The sequence below is a fragment of the Oculina patagonica genome, chromosome 2 (genome assembly GCF_052425735.1).
Source record: "Oculina patagonica isolate OP01 chromosome 2, crgOcupat, whole genome shotgun sequence".
NCBI classification, from domain to species: Eukaryota; Metazoa; Cnidaria; class Anthozoa; order Scleractinia; family Oculinidae; genus Oculina; species Oculina patagonica.
This window is the reverse complement of record NC_135759.1, coordinates 7332133-7353470: the sequence shown is the minus strand read 5'-3', so window position 1 is coordinate 7353470 and position 21338 is coordinate 7332133. Positions and strand designations below refer to the sequence as shown.

General features: G+C 39.0%; 1 protein-coding gene and 1 long non-coding RNA gene across 2 annotated transcripts in view; one reads left to right on the top strand and one right to left on the bottom strand.

Moving 5' to 3' along the window:
- The first annotated feature begins 1711 nt into the window (after positions 1-1711).
- LOC144642811 (uncharacterized) lies at positions 1712-20861 on the top strand. The gene is made up of 6 exons (XM_078501899.1): positions 1712-1751; positions 15136-15255; positions 16059-16157; positions 17090-17409; positions 19426-19638; positions 20357-20861. The coding sequence occupies exons 2-6, from the start codon at positions 15150-15152 to the stop codon at positions 20684-20686; spliced, it is 1068 nt and encodes a 355-aa protein (XP_078358025.1). The 5' UTR covers positions 1712-1751; positions 15136-15149; the 3' UTR covers positions 20687-20861.
- LOC144642854 (uncharacterized) overlaps positions 10659-21338 on the bottom strand; it is a 40460-nt gene continuing 29780 nt past the window's right edge. Inside the window, exon 2 of the long non-coding RNA XR_013568800.1 lies at positions 10659-11666. This is a non-coding gene — a long non-coding RNA (uncharacterized LOC144642854). The remainder of the gene's footprint in view (positions 11667-21338) is intronic.

The window sequence follows — 21338 nt, the reverse complement described above, 5'->3', positions numbered from 1 at the left end:
ATCTATTCTGTCGTAATTTTCGGACCACAAAGCACATGTAAAACAAATTCCTAGTTATTCGCCAGGGATGTTTTTAACGTCCACCAAAAGGCTAGTCAAATGTTATATACATATTCCAATTGTTCTCAGGAAGCAAAAAATTAAATTCTAGGACATGCATGCCTGACATGTGGCGGCCGTTTCATGAATACTTTTTGTTTGTGTATATAGGAGCATTCCGCCCCCAGGCTTGCCCTAAGTTAGTGCAGAAAAAGGTAAAAAGGTAGTTGGCCACGCTCCCTCGAGCGATTTCGGATCGTCTGAGAATCTGCCTTTACAATTTTATTAGTGTTCTTTTATTCCGAAAATTGGCTTGTTAAAATAATAATTTTCATTGTTGTTAGCCTGTCGGGGGAAATACATATTAAGTAATTTGTGTTAAGTTTGCTTTTCGAAGTCCCACTAATTAGATATTGAGGAAAAACTAGTCATTTATATATATTTTAAAAAGAAATAATAAAAATAAAAATAGTCATGGTTTACAAAAGCTGCTTCTATTTTTCGAGCTAATGATAAAGATTAGATTTAATTTTTTCAGTAATGGAAGTGCTTTAAAAATTTGATCGTCAATTTCAAGCTAGGCAGCACAGCAAAACAGTCAATATTTGTTTAAAATGAAATAAATAGATTATACGATTCTTAGCGCGTTGAACTGGCTACCTCCAAGTATAATCAATTTCAAAGTAAAACTACAGTCGAAGCTCTCGTAAGAGGACACCCTCGGGACGCGAAAAAAGTTTCCGTAACTGGAACTGGCCGCTTACGAGAATGGTTCGCGTACGCGGCCACCCGAGGTGTAGGGGATAGATGGCCGCTTACGGGAGCTTGCCCAGCTAACAATAACCGGACGGTCATGGATGACAACAAAACAAGCACTGAAATATGGTACTGTAATTACTGTTAAATCGTTGTGACGAATGACGATGTGAAGTTGATTGATAAAAACAAGATACAGAGGTTGTAAATAAGATTTTCTTTGGGGTGTCCGCCTACGGGAGCTTTAAAATAAAGAAAAAATCTAAGTCGTAATCACTGAAAGTGTCCGCGGCCGCTAACGGGAATGTCCGCTTACGAGAATGTAAAAATACAGAGTTTGTATGGGAGTAGAAACGGGGTTTCTAACAAAGTGGCCGTAAGTAGAGCTGTCCGCTTACGAGAGTGTCCGTTAAGAGAGCTTCGACTGTATTTCAAAACCAGAAACTGAACTGGGATTTATTGGCTTTACTAAATAAAACAGAATAAAACAAAGTTCATTTCGAAGCCGACATTTTTCGCACCTCCGTAATACGAGTCAAATTCTATATTCAATAAATTGGTGCTATGATACCGCGGCGTTTTGACAATAATTTAAACTTCATCCCTTTCGTTCTTGAACGACTAAATTTAAATATATTTACTTTAAATGCCCTATATCTTACCAATTTTTTTTTACCAATTTTTTTAATTTTTAGTCAGCAGGACCCCGGTTGATAACAGTACTTAATCAGAGATCTTTTCGAGATATCGACTTTTTTTGCATGAAGTTAGTATGAGTAGATTAGAAGGTTTATCCTGGGCATTGTTGTTCGAATATATCATGGAAGAATTAAAACGTCTTTCAGTTCAAGCATTTTCGAGTGTTGCTTAGAGATGTTCCATTTTCGTAAATTATTTCATTCGTGTTCAACAACGAGCGAAGTGTGGACACCGGTCGTAGAGCGTATCCTCTTGAGGTTAGTCCTAAAACAGTATCTGCTAGATTTTTAGTAAGCTTTCATTTTCTTTTTTTTCTCTTTTAGTTGTTTGTAAAGGCATTTATCTTACTATACGCCAGAAATGTTTGACCTATTCCTATAGAAGGCCAATTGATCAAGTCAAAATCAACAAATTTTTTCAGCTGATTATTTTTTGGTGTCGGTTTACTCTCACTTATGTTTTGTTCTAAACCGTCCCTTTGCAAGTAAAAAAGGCTCAACTTCATCATTTAATTCAGTACAAACAAACGAATTAACGTATCACGCAGTTCTTATTATTCTTTTCAATATTTAAGGATTGAAAGACCTTTTAAGAGGGTCAGAATGGGGGATCCACATGTCGGTAGTCAGTTAAAATTTTATTACTTTGTCGGTTGTCGGTTATATTTTTCGCCCTTTGTCGGTAGTCGGTTAACGTACCCCATTCAGACCCTCTTTTAGGGGTATCAAATGGTCTTTGCGAGCATTTGCGAGCATGCGAGCACAGCGTTTTTCTTTGCGAGCACGAGCATTGACAAAAATTGGCCTTGCGAGCAACGAGCACTTTTCAAAAACCTACCTTCACTAAAAACCGAGCATGCGAGCACTTGTAAAATTGTGCGAGCACGAGCAAACGAGCACCCACTAAAATTTTGCGAGCATTTGCGAGCATTGCGAGCACTGCGACATTTTGAGAGACCATTCATGACCCCTTCTTTTAATTTGCGGCGTAAACGCAAAGATATGATCTATTCTGTCGTAATTTTCGGACCACAAAGTACATGTAAAACAAATTCCTAGTTATTCGCCAGGGATGTTTTTAACGTCCACCAAAAGGCTAGTCAAATGTTATATACATATTCCAATTGTTCTCAGGAAGCAAAAATTTAAATTCTAGGACATGCATGCCGGACATGTGGCGGCCGTTTCATGAATACTGTTTGTTTGTGTATATAGGAGCATTCCGCCCCCAGGCTTGCCCTAAGTTAGTGTAGAAACGACTAAATACTAGTTATGCAACGCTTTCGAGTGGTATACTATGGAATATCCCACGAGTCACTTGTATTTTCTCGGTATACACACGAGCCTTTAGGCGAGTGTGTATGCCAAGAAAATACAAGTGACAAGTGGGATATTCCATAGTATACCACGAGAAAGTGTTGTGTAACTATTTTATACCATCATAGAAAATACGCTTACTAAATTTCATCGAGAATACAGTCGCAGCGCACTATGGGAAGGTTGGGTTGAATACCGTGAATATACACGGCTTTCCTGTATTCTGTTGGCTGTATTTTCTTGGCATGGTATAAAAGTTAGTTGGCCACGCTCCCTCGAGCGATTTCGGATCGTCTGAGAATCTGCCTTTACAATTTAGCGTTCTTTTATTCCGAAAAGGCTTGTTTAAAACATAATTTTATTGTTGTTAGCCTTCATAGTTAGTATTTTTGTTAAGTTGCTTTTCAAAGTTTCCATCAGATTTCGCTCTGGAAAAACTAGTCATATATATATATATATATATATATATATAAAAAACTATCACAAAAAGAATTTTTTTTCATTTTTTACCTATATTTCGACGCCTTATAGGCGTCTTCTTCAGGGTAAATAACCGTTGCCCTGCACGCGCCATACTACATTAACAAGTTTCAAATTGGCGACCACGCGCGCGCCTACAATAATTCGTTTACTCCCCGCATGCGCGCCTAACTAACTTTACATAAATCTACGTACGTCTCGAGCGCCTATTTTGTACAAAGAAAAAATCATTATCATTCAATCCATTCGGATCTAGAGTTTTCAGTCTATAAGCCCACTGACCCTCCTTTTCTCGCAACTGTTGTTCTCCATTAACCCGGTCTATCAATTGAATCTTAATGTCGCTTAGTCCATTATGTCCTTCACTACAAAAATGTCTGTACAAAAGATCATCAGCCCTTTTCTCGGCCTGCGTGAACATTTCGTGTCGCCTAACTCTAGACTTGTGGTTATTAAACCTAAGTCTAAATTTCGTTGTTGTGGAGCCCACATACTGCAACGAACATTTCTTACACGTAATTAAGTAAACTACATAACTAGAGTTACAATTAAGGTTGTAATTGATCGAATAACTTCTATTGTCTTGCGAGCTCTTAAAACGACCGTTCTCATCGATGTATTTGCAAACTTCACATCTTCTGGATGTACATTTACATGTGCCGGGCCTGTAGTCTCCACGTTCACGATTATTCACTCTTGCTCTCACCAAATAATCACCAAGGCTTTTAGGTTTTCGAAATGCTATTAATGGAACATCTTTGATAGCTTTCTTGCATCTGTTAGATGACTGCAACACTGGATGTAAGTCCCTAAGAATCCTGCTTAAGTTTGGCAATCCCGGATGATAAGTCACCACGAACGGTGTTTTTGTCTTGCGCGTTTGATGATTTCCTGTCAAAAACTCCTCTCTGGTCTTGCTTCTTACTCTCTGTATTTGGCTCTCGACGTAACTTTTCTTGTAGCCCCTGTTGGTTAAGAAAAGCACCAAATCTTTCGCTCTCTTTTCGAAAAAGGACGATTTCGAACAAATTCGTCGTAGCCTCATTGCTTGCGCATACGGTATACTTCTTTTGCACGACCCAGGATGACATGAGCTATAGTGCAGATACTGGTGACTATCCGTTGGTTTCACATACACATCCGTTTCCAGTTTTCCCGATTCATTAATCACTCTCACATCCAAAAATTCGATCTCGTCTCTTGACCACTTCGAAGTAAATTTAATCGTGCCATGCGCATTGTTTAAGTAATCAATAAATTCGTTTAGTTTCTCTTCACCCTCAGTCCAAACAATAAATATATCGTCTATATACCTCCACCAAGTATGAGGCTTGAACTCCGCATTTTGTATCAAACTTCTCTCTAGTCTGTCCATGAAAATGTTTGCGTAAGAAGGCGCCATCCTCGTTCCTATTGCTGTTCCTCGTTTTTGTAAATAATGTCCACCATTAAACTCAAAGTTATTACTCTTCAATACCAAATCCGCAAACGCTACAATATCCTCATTCAATGTTCCCTCCCGCTCCGCCTCAACCGAATTCATAAGCGCTTCTTTTAAAGCTTCTAATCCCTCATCGTGTGGAATGTGGGGATATGAAAAAAAATGTCTTCATTTGTGATAAAGTTATAATTTTCTATGAAGATGGAAAGCGTTGGATGCTTGTGATGATATATATATATATATATATATATATATATATAAAAGGAAATAGAAAAATAGTCGTGTTTTACAAAAGCCGCTTCTATTTTTCGAGCTTTGTAATGATTTAGATTAGAGGATAGGCGGCACAGCAAAAGAATCCAATATTTGTTTACAATTAAATAAATAGATTATACAATTCCTAGCGTTAAACTGGCCACCTCTAAGTTATAATCAATTTCAAAGGAAATTATTTTTAAACCAGAAACTGAACTGGGACTTATTTCCTTCAGTGAAACATAATAAAACACAGTTCATTTCGAAGCCGACATTTTTCGCACCCCTATAATGCTGGTCAAATTCTATAGGAAAATTCATTACCTGACGAGGGAATTCCACGTTAAATTTCACGCGAAAAAACGATATCGCACGAATTGCGAAGCGATGAGTGCGATATCGGTTTTTCAAGTGAAATTTAACGTGGAATTCACGAGTCAGGTAATGGATTTTCCTTGAATCGCATAGCCTTTTTAGAATAGAAAGAAAACCCAATTTCTTCTTTGTTTGTGTATGGCTGAACGCGCGCTCAGGAAGCCATTCCAAATCAACTGTCATGAGCCAGCGAATCGGAGTCAAGCTAAAGTCGATCACAAAACTTCATTTGAACCTCGCGGTTCAACGGCTCACACAAGCTTTTAACCATTTTAACGACGGAATGGTAGTATTTTACAGACCATTCTTGTTTTTCGAACATCTATTTCAAGTTTTCGTCTCATCAGCACAAGACAAACTTAAGAAATCTTTTATCTCTTCGGCCTGTGAAAGAAGTAGATAACACTCATCCGTAGTGAAAAGCACTGAACATTCAACAACTTTACTAAAGGAGGCGTGGAACGATGAAGTAAGTACCTTGGGATACCTTAACAATTAAAAATCGACATTTATAAGTTAAAGGTCTAAGTCCATCGCAGACAATTTCTAGGAAAGAGCAAGGCTGCTTTCGAAAAACCCGCTATTAGCGGGTCGCTTCGCAAGCACATTTAATAGTTCGCTGGTTCGCTGTGTGCACGTTTTGTTCATTTCCAGAAAGCGCTTTTTGCATCGTGAGTATCAGTTAAAGAATGTAAGAAGTCATTCTCTATCAAAAGTTTGGAGCTTTTCACTGCAAAACAATTTCTATAAAACTATCTTTTGTTTTACTCGAGTTTACAGCACGCAGTAATTGTGTCTATAACAAAATTCTCGATTTTGATTGGTTCTGCGCGCGCCTATTTGTCGCGTAATCGGCGCGCGATCACGTGGGTGTCCAATTACAGGTATCCAATTTGAGCAACTTCAAATTGGATACCTGTAATTGGACACCTACGCTATCCGCGCGTCAATCACGCTTATTTGAATGTTTTTTTTTCTTGCTGTTTTCTAACTTTGTGTGCAACCAATTGAATTTACCTTTGACTTTTTCTTACAGAAAAGGTTCCTAAAGACTTCCTAACCTCGAATTTTGTTATTGACACGATTAATTAGTAATTGGACCTCGTGTCGTACAATTCAGAGAGTAATCGTGCTCGTAATTTCAAATCGGTCTCGCACTGCGCGCTCGGCCGATTTTGAAATTACTCGCCCGATTATCTCCCTGAATCGTACTCCACTCAGTCCAATTACTATTGCTAATTTGTTTTCTTTCGTTTCGTGTAGATTTTGTTATACGAACACGGCATTACTGTCGAACTATCAACAGTATTTAATACTTTAACAAAATAAACAGCTGTTTTTTACACGAGAAGTTTGTAGTATTTATTTCTTTTAACGTTTCAACAGTGGTCGTGTAAGAGTAACTGCTATTTACTCGCGAGTTTGTCCATACGGTACGGACATTTTAATTTTCCGTTTCAGTCATGCGGTGAAAGAAAATGTTTACTGTAACTGCGCGCTGCTCGTAAGAAAGCCGTAATTGAAAATTAAACAAGGAAAATCTTCTGCTTTCTCACTTCGGTCAGGTTTTTGCTTTGTAAACGGAGAAAATAGTTTTAAAAACATGAATCGATTTCAATTTTGCGTACGTTGCTATGTGAAGCTACGCTTTGCTACGGTGTAATATCGCTCAACCTCGCTTGCAAGTCGCAATTCCACTCTTAATTATATAGCCGTCAGTAAATCCTATATTGTCAGCTATTTTTCCTTAATTTCTGGGAACTGTCCAATTTGGGATTAAATTTGGATAGTTTCAATTAGGATTTTTTGGTAAAATTCACAATTGGACAGTTTCGTCTCGGCCAATCAAATCGAAGAAAACACAACATGTGATGGATATTAGCCAATTAGCACAAAGCATAGCGTCAGCGCTGTAAACTGGTCGCATTGTGAGTCGACAATGGCGGAATTTTATGGAGCAAGTTTGCTACGTTTTTCTATTCCTTTTGAGCTTTTCAGCAATAGAAACAACAAAGAGAAATTTTCTACGTTGTCAGAAGAGGAGCTTGCTACACTAAGAAGCAAAAACCAAGAGCAAAACACCTCCAATAGTACAAAACTTGGGTAAACGTAAATGCAGCGAAGCGAAGCGAGAAATCTGTCAGATATTCATCGCCGTGAGGCATGAGCTAGATGCAATTCTTTGTCGTTTTTTGCTGAAATTCGAAAAGAAAAGACGGCGATGAAGTACGAACGAGATAGTGGAAAGGAGTATGTCAGATTCAAGAAGTTGTAAAGCTCTTCGGACACTTTGTTTACGCTTTTCATTGATTGATGCAGTGTTTTCACAACCTCGTCCCCAGGGCCTTCTCGGCGACGAGTTTTCAAAATGGCGGCTCGTCGAGAGAAGACCCTGGCAAAGGCTGGGTCACGTGGTACAAAATCTCCAAAAATCTTGGAGATTTTTGTCACGTGACTTTTCAGAGAAGCCAAAACAAAATGGCGGTCCAGTTTGAATTCGAATTGACTCTTCGACGGCGTTTGAGGGCGTAAACTTCATGCAGGACGCAGTGATTACTTCGTAAAGCATAGATATTATTTCAGGGATTTCAAAATGTTGAAGTAGGCGTCAGCAACTGGAAGAGTAGGCGACTGTGACAAGCCAAGCTTGTTTCTTACAAGCTGATTGCTACGACCATTAAACTGGTGACAAAAATCAAGTAGCTGGTGGAACTCCGGCGGCTGCCCGCTTGTTTTGAAAACCCTGTTATTTTCGCCAGGTGTTCGAATGTAGACCGTGAGGTATGAGAATCGGGAAGGTACGGAAAGTAAAAAAATTAAATGTTACACAGTCTGTAAGCTTATGTAGTCTATGTACTGTTATTTAAGTCTTAATATATTTACTTTCTGTATTTTGATTGAGTGCAAGAGAAACTAAAACTTAGCTGCTTATAGGTAAAGAGGCAAAATGTGTGCTTAATACCCTACAAATGTATGATCAACATATCAATCGATTTCGGTGGCAAATTTTTCTGCTTTATAATTCATTCTAACTTATTACAGTGATACACATAACCTTGACCCTAAAAGCTTTAACTAAACTCATACATTTTCGCTTTTATATGACCAAGTTCACTCTGTTCTACAAACTTTTACATAAGGTGAAGTTGTAACTGAAATTATGAAATATCCATATCCATATTATGGCCATATACCCGGCCACTCTTTTGCATCTCATTGAATAACAAAGTGCCTGTTGTGTTATGCCTCATTCTTTAAAGCATTCGGACACATGTAAATGAAGTGACCGGGTATTCTGCAATCGCTCTCCCTGAAAGCTTAAACTCAAATTTATACATGTTTGAAGCTTACCTTAGTTGAGGCCAATTTCACTTTGTTTTACAAACTTTTACATGAGGTGAAGTTCTAACTGAAATTTTGAGATATTTACATCCACTTGAGTGGCTATTTTGTACATCAAAACAGGTGAACCCACATAACTGTAATCTTCTGGAATTAGTTTTAACTTTTTTACCACAGCAGTTTAAAATATTGACACTTTCATTTCAAAGATGTTATGCAACTGGAAGAGTAGGCGACTGTGACAAGCCAAGCTTGTTTCTTACAAGCTGATTGCTACGACCATTAAACTGGTGACAAAAATCAAGTAGCTGGTGGAACTCCGGCGGCTGCCCATAATAATAATTATGCACATAATAGACTTAAACAGGGTGTAGAACTTGGGACTACACCTGTGACCACATATGGCAGGCTAGTTAATGTTGTGTTGCTTGAAATGATGTCTAAATCACAAATTTTACAGGAGAAGGATGATTTAACATTTTATCAGAATACAAAATGCTAAAAGATGATCACTTTTACATTTCCCACATGTTGCCATAATTTTTGGACTTTTTGACATCAGTGTGTTTCCACTGTATTGTTAGGAAGCATGCATTCTTTGCGTGAAACAAATGGGCAATACATTGATGTCATAAATTCCAAAATGGCATTGTGTAGAAAATTCCTGTTTTAAAATACCTAAAAACAATTTACGCTCGCTTCTTAAATTGTCTCACAGAGGGATGTCAAGGGCGCCCCATGCCTCAACCCCCAGCTACACTCTTTAAACAGGAGCAAAAAAATTGTTTTGACTCAAAACAGTCATCTTTAAAATTTGTGAGACTGTCCACACAGACACTGTTTATTCCCATGAAAAGAGCTCTAAAACATAAGAATAGACTTGTTAGTTCTGAATGCCATTGTTGGATCATTTGGCCTCCAGTGATCCCATACTTGTAAAAAGATTGTGCTGTGCAAATAATTAATCACTCAAGAGAGTGAAATGGATTTTTGCGTAGATGGCATCTGTGGACTTTAATCACTTTTCAGCCTTGTAAATATTAATTTTATGATGATCATGTTCTGTTAGTTTCAAAAAAATGCTGCCTGTTTTATCACAAGAGAGTGAAGGTGGTACATAATATCTAATTTGAAGCTCTACATAGGCGCGTATTGCTGTATGTGGAGGAGGGGTTTTAACCAATTTTGTCTGGGATAGGGTAAAGAAATCAGAGCCATTTTGGCCTTAAGTAGCTATTGCTGGCATGAAAAAGATTAGAAAATAATACTTGAAATTAAAAAAAGCATGAACTGTTAAAGCAATGCACTGCCACAGCAAAGTTTTTGGAAAATAGCAAATCTTGTGAAAGGAAGAAATGTTTTGCATCTTATCTAGCATAGGCTTTAAAGGCTGCAAACAGCCCAGGGGGTACTCAGGATTTCAAGTGACGGGGATGATCGAATGAGCGCAAAAATCAAGACCCAAAAAAATCCCTAGGGCTTCCCACAGAAGCCCAAAAAAATCCCTGGACCAAAAATTAACCCCCAAAAATCAACAGAAAAGTACTTTAGTTTGTACTTTATTTGCAGAACTATGCAGCCAAAGCACTACCACACATCTTTAGTTCGTATTTAATACCCAAAAATTCCCTTATTTTTATTAAAAAAAAATACAAATTTTCCTACCCAAAAAAATCCCGGAACCGAAACTGTCAAACCCAAAAAAATCCTTCTATCATCCCCGTCACTTGAAACCCTAAGTACCCCTGCTGGGGCAAACAGGGCTGGGCTTCATCATCCAAGTGACACATGACTTCCCAAACATTTCCACAGTACAATGCTTTCAGGTTTTGATGTGCAATGAGCCACGTTAAAACAGTACACTGATAAGGTTTTCCTTATAAAATATCCATTTAGGGAACCTTAAGACAAATCAAAACTATGACAGTGAGATAGGTAAATGACCTCACAAAGAACATATTTTGTAGTTTTATTTTCCTGATTGTTCTCTTTTTTAGTCTCATTTAAGTGTTTGATCACATTTTCAAATACCTCAAGTTTCATCAGAAATATTTTGTTACAAATTGTTTTTAAATTTCAATATACTCTGTCTGTCATGTTTGCAATCAGCCTTTACTGATCATGAGGTAACTGTAAAAGGGAAAGCAAGCAAGTCTGAGACAACATATTCTGAGAACAGTACACGATACAACTTTAATTTTTTAAAGAAATTAAATTGACCAAAGTTTTTTTATCCTTCACATTAATTAATTAATATTTTAATAGATCTCTTATTAACACGCTTAATTTATCTCCTTTGGTCACCTATTTTCTCCAGTACTACTTGAGCATGATTTAAAACACGTCCACCACTTGTATAAGGACCTACAAAAAAGGAGTGGTATAAATAAATTCATAATGAGAACAGACCCTTAGAAAGCACCAATATCATATTCGGAAGAATGCAGACAGTGAATGGGTGATGATATGTGTTCGAACGCGACAAATTGAAATCGAATTTCCTCCGAAAAAGAACACGAGCACTTTAGGTCCAACTATGTCTACGACGGGCAGAAATTCCTTTACGTTTTAGATTTGCATCTCGTACATAGCTGCAGCCCGGTGTCGAAATGACTCTTTCATCTTGAATGTTACTTTCCGACAGTACTAGGTTCTACTTTCGGCAGGAATATTAAGTTATAAAACAGTCAAAACAGCAAAGCGAAAAGTTCGCAATGAAGTGAATTTAACGCTTCTACTTCTACCGAATTATTTGAATCTTGAGAATTATAAATATATTGGAAAAGACTTACCTTTCCAGCTGTAAATGGCTTAAATTCCAAGAAAAATCGACCCCTCCGCCATATTTGTTTTGGATTACATGAACCAATCAGGATTGAGGTTAGAATAGACCACTCTGCGATGCCGTTATATCAGCCTTGGCCAGGGTCATCTCGTAACGACTGCCATTTACCGAGAAGGCCCTGGGGACGAGGTTGGTAACGACTGCCATTTACCGAGAAGGCCCTGGGGACGAGGTTGGTGTTTTCACTCACTTTGTAGCAAGCTTCGCAAACTCAGGTGAATAAAATTGCACTGTTTTGTTTAAGTTTTATTTGTGAAGACAATGCTCTGAGTGAGTTGCATGTGCTGTGTTATGCCTACTATTGTTGAATGCTTTTCCCGTACGTTTCTGGACATAAGTTTATTGTTTATGCTGGATTGACTGACTACAAGCTATATAATTAATATGTAACCGGACTACATGCTTGTCCAATTTTGGAAATAATTAGATTCAAAAAATTCCTCTGACAGCCAAATTGGACTCGGCCTACGGCCTCGTCCAATTTTGGCTGCCCTCTGAATTTTTTTCATCAAATTATTTCCAAATTGGACAGCATGTAGTCCAATTACGTATATGAATACCTCGCCTCGATAACCAATCAGATGGCGAGAATTCTCTTAGCTAGATTCTATAGGAAAATCCACTACCTGACGAGGGAATTCCACGTTAAATTTCACGCGAAAAACCGATATCGCACGAATCGCGAAGCGATTCGTGCGATATCGGTTTTTCAAGTAGGTAGTGGATTTTCCTTGAATCGCATAGCCTTTTTAGAATAGAAAAGAAAACTCAATTTCTTTTTTGTTTATGGCTGAATGTTGCAATTTTTACCGCGCGCTCAGGAAGCCATTACAAATCAACTGTCATGAACCAGCGAATCGGAGTCAAGCTAAAATCGATCACAAAACTTCATCAGTTGAACCTCGCGGATCGTTCACACAAGCTTTTAACCATTTTAACGACGGAATGGTAGTATTTTACAGAACATTCTTGTTTTTCGAACATCTATTTTAAGTTTTCGACTCATCAGCAAGACAAACTTATGAAATCGTTTATCTCTTCGGCCTGAAAGAAGTAGACAACATGCATCGTGAAAAGCACTCAACATTCAACAACGTCAAGAATAAAGGTTTGAAGGAAGCGTGGACCGGGAATAAAGTAAGTACCTTGGAATAATATAACAATTAAAATTCGACATTTATAAGCTAAATGTCTAAGACCATCGCAGACAATTTCTTAGAAAGAGCAAGACTGCTTTTGAATAACCCGCTATTAGCGGGTCGCTTCGCAAGCACAATAAGTCGCTGGTTTGCTGTGTGTACGTTTTGTTGATGTCCAGAAACCGCTTTTCGCATCGTGAGTATCAGTTAAAGAATGTAAGAAGTCATTCTTTATCGAAATTTTGGAGCTTTTCACCACAAAACAATTTCTATAACCTGTCTTCATCGAGTTTACAACACGCAGTTTTTGTCATTGTTTTCTTTCGTTTCGCCGTTTAGATTTTATTGTACGAACACGGCATTACTGTCAAACTATCAACAGTATTACTTCAACAAAATAACCAACTGTTCTTTTACACGAGAAATTTGTAGTATTTCTTTCTTTTAGTGAAGGTTTCTACAGTGGTCGTGTAAGCGTAACTGCTATTTACTCGCCAGTTTGTCCACACGATACGGACATTTTTATTCTCCGTTTCACTCATGCGGTGAAAGAAAATGTTTAACCGCTGCTCGAAAGAAAGCCGAATTGAAATTTAAACAAGGAAAATCTTATGCTTCCTCGCCTCGTTCAGGTTTTTGCTTCGTAAACTGAGAAAATAGTTTTGAAAACATAGATCGATTCCAATTTTTCGTACGTTGTTATGTGAAGCTACGCGTTGCTACGGTGTAATATCGGTCAACCTCGCTTTCAAGTCGCAATTCCACTCTGAATACCTCGCCTCGATAGCCAATCAGATGGCGAGAATTCTCCTAGCTATGCGATTCTATATTTAATTGTTTGATGCTATGATACGGAGGCGTTTCGACAATAATTTAGACTTCCTGCCTTTTTTTTGTCCTTAATTGAACGACTAAATTTTAATATATATACGTAACAAGCCCTTCATCTTACCGAATATTTTGTTTTTACCAATTTTTCATTTTGTAGTCAGCAAGACGCAGTTGATAATAGTACTTACCGTATTTTTTCGATTAAGCGCCCTGGGGCGCGTTTCTCTAAAGCCCCAGAAACTTTTCGGGCCCGTTAAGCCATTTTTAGTCACCTGTATCTTAAAAACAGAGAAGTCTATAGGTCTGAAACTTTGTATGAAGGGAACATCCTTTTATATTCAAAATATCATGGAATAAAACAGCTATATAATCCTAAGGTTCAGGATTTTGCTATGGCTTTTCGGGTGCGAAAACTTACCGGGACCTTCGAGAAACGGGCCCCTGGGCGCTTATTAAACTTTTGGACCTTGAGAGTGAGCGCTTATTCGAGGTGGGCGCTTATTCGAGGCTGGGCGCTTATTCGAGGTGGGCGCTTTAATATGACGCGGGTCGGCCTTTTTTTCTGTGCGAATAAAGAGGTAATATAACCTTAAGAGAACTTATTTCGTTCCTTGAAGGATGACATGTATATGTACATGTATATGAACAATTAACGCACGGAATACATAAACGAACAGAAATTCACAAAAGCGGCGCCCTTGCATCAAATTCGTGACAAATATAATTATCTTTTGCTATGGATCAATGTCTTATGTGTTGTCCGGAGAATTTCCGAATTTTCTCCGTCGCCCCAGACCCCGTATTTTTTAGACCAATGTGTTGTCATATTCCTAACATGATTTATTTACTTCAGTATTTAGCAGTTTAGAACTCGAAAAGGATCTTTATTTTTTTTATATATATTAGATGAAAGAAGAAATGAGAAAGTACAATTTTATAATTTGTTGTTGGCCTGCAAAGGCGACGGTTTTTTCACGTTTCGGCAAAATAGGCCTTACCATAGTTTTCGACCAAATAGGGAATCCGACGGCAAATGTCCTTTACAAAAATTGAATTCTGGACAACTTATGAATTGTAAATTTACTTTACTAGGCAAAAGTTTGTATTCACCGAGTTCGAAGGATGTAACTAGGCTAGGAAGCGTTAAGTTTTTTTTACTTCAAATACATTTGCCTGTAACGCGGTTCCCGGGAAAACCATAGACAAATGTATGGGAAATTAAAACGTAACTGAACGCTTTCTAGCGAAGATACATCCTTCAAATTTTAACTTGTTGAATATAAACTTTTGCCTAGTATCCTAACTTTACAATTCATAAGTTGTCCAGAATTCAATTTTTGTAAAAGATAATTGCTGTCGGATTCCCATACAAACACTGTGATTTCTAACCGCGTTGCCTACCCGTCGAGATGGCGTCGAAATCCGTGATAAGGCCTATAGCGAAGCACCGACAATGAGCGATGACGCTGCGAGAAAAAGGGAGATTAAGGAGGAAAGCATAAGAAACCTCTTCCTCAGGCTCATACCTCTCGCGACTTCGCCACTTACGTATCTTGCCATCGCTTGGACAGCGGCGTAAGGAATTTAACGAAGTATTTTGTTGTTTCTTTTCTCCAGGAAGCCATACAAGCATGCGTGTGACGAATATGTATCGCAGTCGCTTTTTATTCATACTTAGCCTAGCCTTTATAGGAGCAGCTATTTACGTTTTCACGAACATCACAAGAGAAAAACCTGGTAAGAGGTCCCATAATAATGACAATATATTTACCTCCACATTTAGTGCCAATTGGGGAGGCACGGTAGCCTGTGGTTAGCGCGTTCGACTACAAGTCCAACGGCCCAGGCTCGAGCCCTGGCCGGGGCGCTGCGTTGTGTTCTTGGGCAAGACACTTTACTCTCACAGTGCCTCTCTCCACCCAGGTGTATAAATGGGCACCGGCGAATTTACTGCTTAGGGGTTACCCCTGCGATGGACTGGCATCCCATCCAGGGGGGAGTAGCAATACTCTCAGTCGCTTAATGCTACGGAAACCGGGATAAGTTCCGGTTATATGGGCCACTTGGCTCGGACACAGACCTTACCTTTTTACCTTAGTGCAAGTGTGACAGCGATATGTATTGCTCTTGATGGGGGGGGGGGGGGGGGGGTTATTGAATTACAGTAGGTAAATTGTAGTCACAATCTGGTTTCTCGGTGGCTATAAACCTACAGTTAATTCTGGTAATCAGCACAACCTACAAATTATTTACTAACCTGCATTTGTTTTTATTGGCTAGATTTAAATTAATTCTCTTTGTAAAAATCTAGCCGATCAACTCAATTCTAGCCTCTTGATACCTCGTGCTCCAGGCTCAGCCGGCTTAAAGAGGTACAAGCGGCTCCGGGGACGAGAATAGGTGAATGGCATCTTGAACACAGCAACGTAAAAACATGGCTCGTCGATACGCTTCTTTGCCGAACAAGAAATTGAAAAGTTGTTGAACGATAAATGCTCACAATACATGTACCTATTTAGAAATATATTTCCTGCTTGCAGTTTCCTCTTCAACCAACAAAGATGAAACTTCCGATGCCGAGTTAAACAAAGTCGAGAAGTTAATTGAAAAGGAGGACAGGAAGGATGACATTGCAACAGGTGATTATTCCAATTGTATTTGAATTAAAAAGGCGTTCATTACAGCAAGTCCGCTGTCTCCAGCTTTGTTCCCAGACCATTCCCTTCCACCGGTATCCACTGGCAGGACGCTCATGACCGGGCAGAACGAATGCACTAGGAACAAGCTTGTCTTTTTTTTTACAACAAGACACTAACCTATCGCCTTAAATAAGATGGTGCCGTGATGTATTGTCGATTTTTTCTAAGCTAACATGGATAAAACGCTTTTAATTTATCAAGCCATGTACCATAATGGGGAAGGTCAAAACGTCAGTGTAGCGGAAGGCGTCTCGACGATTTCATTATATTACATCAAAACTGGTTTTGAAATTAAATAAAACCTCTATTCGGAGCGTCCTTAAAGTGGAAAAAAGATAAAATCGAAAACCAAGAAGTCACAATGGCCGAACAAGTGCATGAGGCTAAATTATGGGGAGAGTGCCGCATAGAAATGATGCTTGGGGATTCTAAAGAATAGTTAACAGAAATAGGTCACTCCTTTTCTCTAAGGTTAGAGACAATGAAATACATTATTGTTTAAACAAATGAAATCTAAAAAAGCAGAAAAATGTTGTAAAGATATCACGATCCAATTGAGGGAGTAGAGTTCGACCCCAACTTCACACAATGAATTAATAATCAGTTAAAGAACATTGTTAAAAATAACTAAAGGCCCTTACCTGCTTAAAATAACTACCCATTACAACTTCGAACACGCCGATTTAGTGTGTCATTCAGAAATTGGTAAGACTACTAATATTTTTACCATAAGGGATCGATTTATTGCTTTTGGTAATATCTTTCGGGGCAACGAAAATCGTGCCGAATAGCGTTCGGTCTCATTTGTTTTATTTGACTTTAAAAAGGTACTGTTGCTATTTTCTGAAACTATTTGTTGCATTTTATGCCAGAAGACGAAAAAGAAGAGTACAAGACCGTTAATACGCTGTTATTTTTTGTGGGATACTCGAGAAGCCGCCATACTCTGCTGGCTTCTCTCCTGGATGGGCACCCTCACATGATAGTCGCAAATGAGAGGAATCTGTTTTATCGCCTGAGGCACGGAGGAGAGTTTAAAAGAAGCGAGTTGTTTGATTTGTTAGTACAAGGCTCCAAAGGGTTTCTAAAAGGTGGCAAAGGCATGGTGATGAGTGGCAATCTTCAAAACACAACACATTTTGGATTCTGGATGAAAGGGTACTGGCAAGGAGCTTATGACAAGTACATTGAGGCAAGCATAGCCTTTGGTGAAAAGCATGCGTTTACGTCCGTGAACGCATCCCGGGGGGAGGGGGGTACTCAAAAAAGTTTATACGGGGAGGCTCCGCCCCGAGTTCTAACCCCTTACCCTTTTATATACCATTTTGACAGGAATTGTTCCCCTTTCGTATACCTTTAACTAAAAAGGTACCCCTTTCATATACCTAATGACGTAAACTGGACTTAAAACAGGACGTTTTCTTGTCATTTTTATGTAGCGCTTAATAAATTAAAAAATAATACAGCCATAAATTACGTCTATTCGAAATATTTTAATTAAAGGCCCTTTTAAATACCTAAGTGACAGATTTCCATACCCTTTCATATACCTAAACTCGTAAAATCCCTACCCTTTTATATACCTGAAACCTTAAAAATGTACCCCTTTCGGGCGGAGCCTCCCCGTATAGACCATTATAGGGAGTACCCCCCCTTTCCTTCCCCCCGGGGAACGCATAATAGGGAGCTTAAGCAACGACGACGGCAACGTCGACGACAACGTCTGTTGAAAAATAAATTTATATTTTACTTGAAAATCTTGCAATTTTCCGAACGTATTTTGTTTATTTATCGCTTCAAATACTAGTCCCGCTGAATATTCAAAGAGAGCGTTCAACCCCAAATAGAAAAAGCAAAAATTAGCCGTCGTGGCTTACGTTGTCCAAAATACGCAGAATTTGGTAATTTCACGTAGTTGTTCTGCAGAGAAAGGCTATGAAATGTACCAAGATTCAAAACTATAGGTATCGCTCTGCTCATTAAACCTTTTGTTTGGTGACGTTCCCATTGCCGTTGCCGTCACAGTTTGCTTACTGCTTTCTTTTTTTTTTTTTTACTCGTCAAGGCCTTATACGTAAAGATGTAAACGATAAAACGGTCATTTAAAATAAACAAAGTAAAAAATACATAAACAAATTACCATTTTTAGAGAGGAAGCCACATCAGCACTAGTTGGTTTTAATGTGTGCTTTCTATTCTGGTATACCTTATTGGAATTTGAAAATGTTGAATTTTCAGGAGGGTTGAAAACCGTAGAGCCTGGAGAAAAAATCCTCGAGCCAAGGCGAGAACAAACAACAAACTTTACCAACGTATGGCACCTGTCCGGTATTGCTGGCTTGCAACTGACGTCACGGTGGCCATGCTGGGGGACAAGAACAAAGCGATTCCCTCCGCTAGGAATTACTTTTTTATCATGTAAATTTTGCGGAAATATATTTTATTGTTTTGACCCCCAACATGACCGCTTTATCACTTGGTTGCAAGCCAGCAATAGAATCCGGGCCTCATTTGTGAGAGACGAGCGCTCGTACCACTGTGCCATCCCTTTTTCCCCACTAAATATTTTCTCACTACGTATTTGGGCACACATATACATATATCGGGCTTTTTTTAGGAGCAGGTTCTTTTTGTCAAAGCGCTGGCAAGTAATAAGCTATTCAGAACTTAGAGGTTTAAATCTTAAAAAAAAAAAAAAAAAAAAAAAAAAACGAGACGACAAATCATCTTTAACTATGCCATACGCCAATTATGTTATGGAAAATCCCTCTATAACAAAAGTGATTGAAATTGTTTGACCCTTGCGGAGTGTATACCTTTCACAGTGATATACGGAATGGCAGCGATGGTGCAGTGGTAAGAACGCTCCCTCCCCACTCCCGCACCATCACTCCCGGACCTGGCGTCATATGTGAGTTGAGTTTGTTGTTGGTTTTCGTCTTTGCTCCGAGGGTTTTTCTCCGGATTTTCTAGTTTTCCTCCCTCCACCAAACCAACGCTACTAAATTCCAATTAGATTTGGAATCAGTGGGATCAAGAAGAGCCACTATGTGGAGATGGCACTGTGAATTCTGTGAACAGACTTCTTTTTTACTTAAATGGGTAGTGGCGGCCAGGAGGTATATTTTACATAGTTAAGTGTTATAGCCTTATAATATAATAACTACATTTATTCTTACTTTCTATTGTTTGTCTGACAATTGCCTAGGTAATTGGTGATAAGACTGCCTGGCTAACATCCGGGGTATTTCGGAGCACTCCGAAGGATGAACTAACGAGAGTGGTAGATGACACTGAAAAGAAATACGGAGTCAAGGTGAAGTTTATACACCTGATAAGAAATCCATTCGACATCATCTCAACGATAACTCTGCGAAACACCAAACAGGAAGGAGGCAGGTTTGGAGACCATTCAAAGAAAGTAAGATATTTTTTGGTTGTTTGAGGAAGATGTAATTTTCTATACGGTTGTCATGAGTGTAACGTTGGAGGCCCGGTGTTGTGTTCTTGGGCAAGACACTTAACTGTCATAGTGCCTCAATCCACCTAGGTGAATGAATGGGTACCGGCGACATAATGCTGGCAAGGGTACCCTGCGATGGACTAGCATCCCATCCAGGGGGTAGTAGGAATATTCCTAGCCGCTTAATGCTACGGAAACCGGGATAAGCTCCAGCAGTAGTGGCCCCATGGTTTGAGGCTTCTCCCCTTTTTGCTATGAGTAAAGGACAAAGAAAATTCCAGTCCCCGACTCACGGGCCTTGCGCACACCGGTCGGATGCTCTAGCCACTGAAATACACAGGGAGACGAGTTCGTGGGGACCTTCGCCATTCCTTCGTACTACTGGAAACAGCATTGTCGAAAACGTCCTGTAGAGAAGATGGAAGATAGACATTTTGAGCTCGGTAAATGAAATAAGAAAATTTTTTCCTGTTTTCAGGGGCGTGGGCAGAGAAGGGAATTTAAGTTCTCTCTGTTTGGGATACTGATAGACCAAAAATAATAAAATGAAAATGACGCAAAAATATTTTTTAAAGGATTAATCCTATGTGAAAGGCATGAGATGATGTTTTCGTTTTTAGAATTCAGTAGTGTTAATAATTGTGTAATTGTGTGTATCTTTGGGTTTCTTCTTAAGGTCGATGATCCAAAGTTACTAGAGCACAGCATGGAGCGGTTCTTTCGCTGGGCTGAAGGAAGTGCCATCGCCAGAGAGGTTCTTGGAGATAGACTACTTGATGTCAATGGTCTTGAACTCGTGACAAACCCTGTTGAATCCATGTCTAAGATCTGCAAGTTTATAGAGATCACTTGCCCTGACGACTTTCTCCAGGCATGCGTAAAGGTAGTTGACCCAACGCCTTCCATTACAAGAAACTACGTGGTCTGGAGTAAAGAACACATGGATAAAATGTATTCGGAAATAGAGCAATATCCATTTCTAGCGCATTATACATTCGATAGTTAGTAATTGAGTTACTTAGTTCATAGGCATTTTTGGAAAATACGTTCCGTGGTACAAAATCCTTCATCCTGGGTCGCAAGCTAACCACTGGGACATTCGAAACAACAGCAACAACAAAAAACATTCTTTTGCCATGTATAAAGTTAACAATTACTTTTTTTCTTTCTCGTTTCATTATTAAATTCTCCTTTTGCCGCGAGTTTTTTCTTCTGTTTTAGCCAACAGAAAGATTTTGGTTGATTTTCCCCCTGCTACAATCGCTATTAAAAAAGCCGTCCCAGCAAGCGCTCAATCTCATTCATAAATTTGCCAGCTAGTTCAAGTTCAGCTGGCAGAGCGGATATTTTGTAGAGCGGATTCGTTGGGTACTCCTGTGTATTGTAGCGTGGCGGATTTTTGTATCATGTGGCCTCCGTTTGTTTCAAAGGGTTATTGGATGCGTATATTGGAAGCAAATTATATTCAGAGAAAAAGTGATGTAAGTGATTATAAGGGATATAAAACACTGCAGTTAAGTGCAAGAAAAGACGTATGTAAAGCATAGCTACTACAAGGGGCAGCTCGTATCGACCGTAGCCTGCAGAAAAGGCCGATTATTCTAGTAAAACGTTGTTGCTGTAGAGCAGAATATCGAGCCACATCTCCGCAAGCTAGA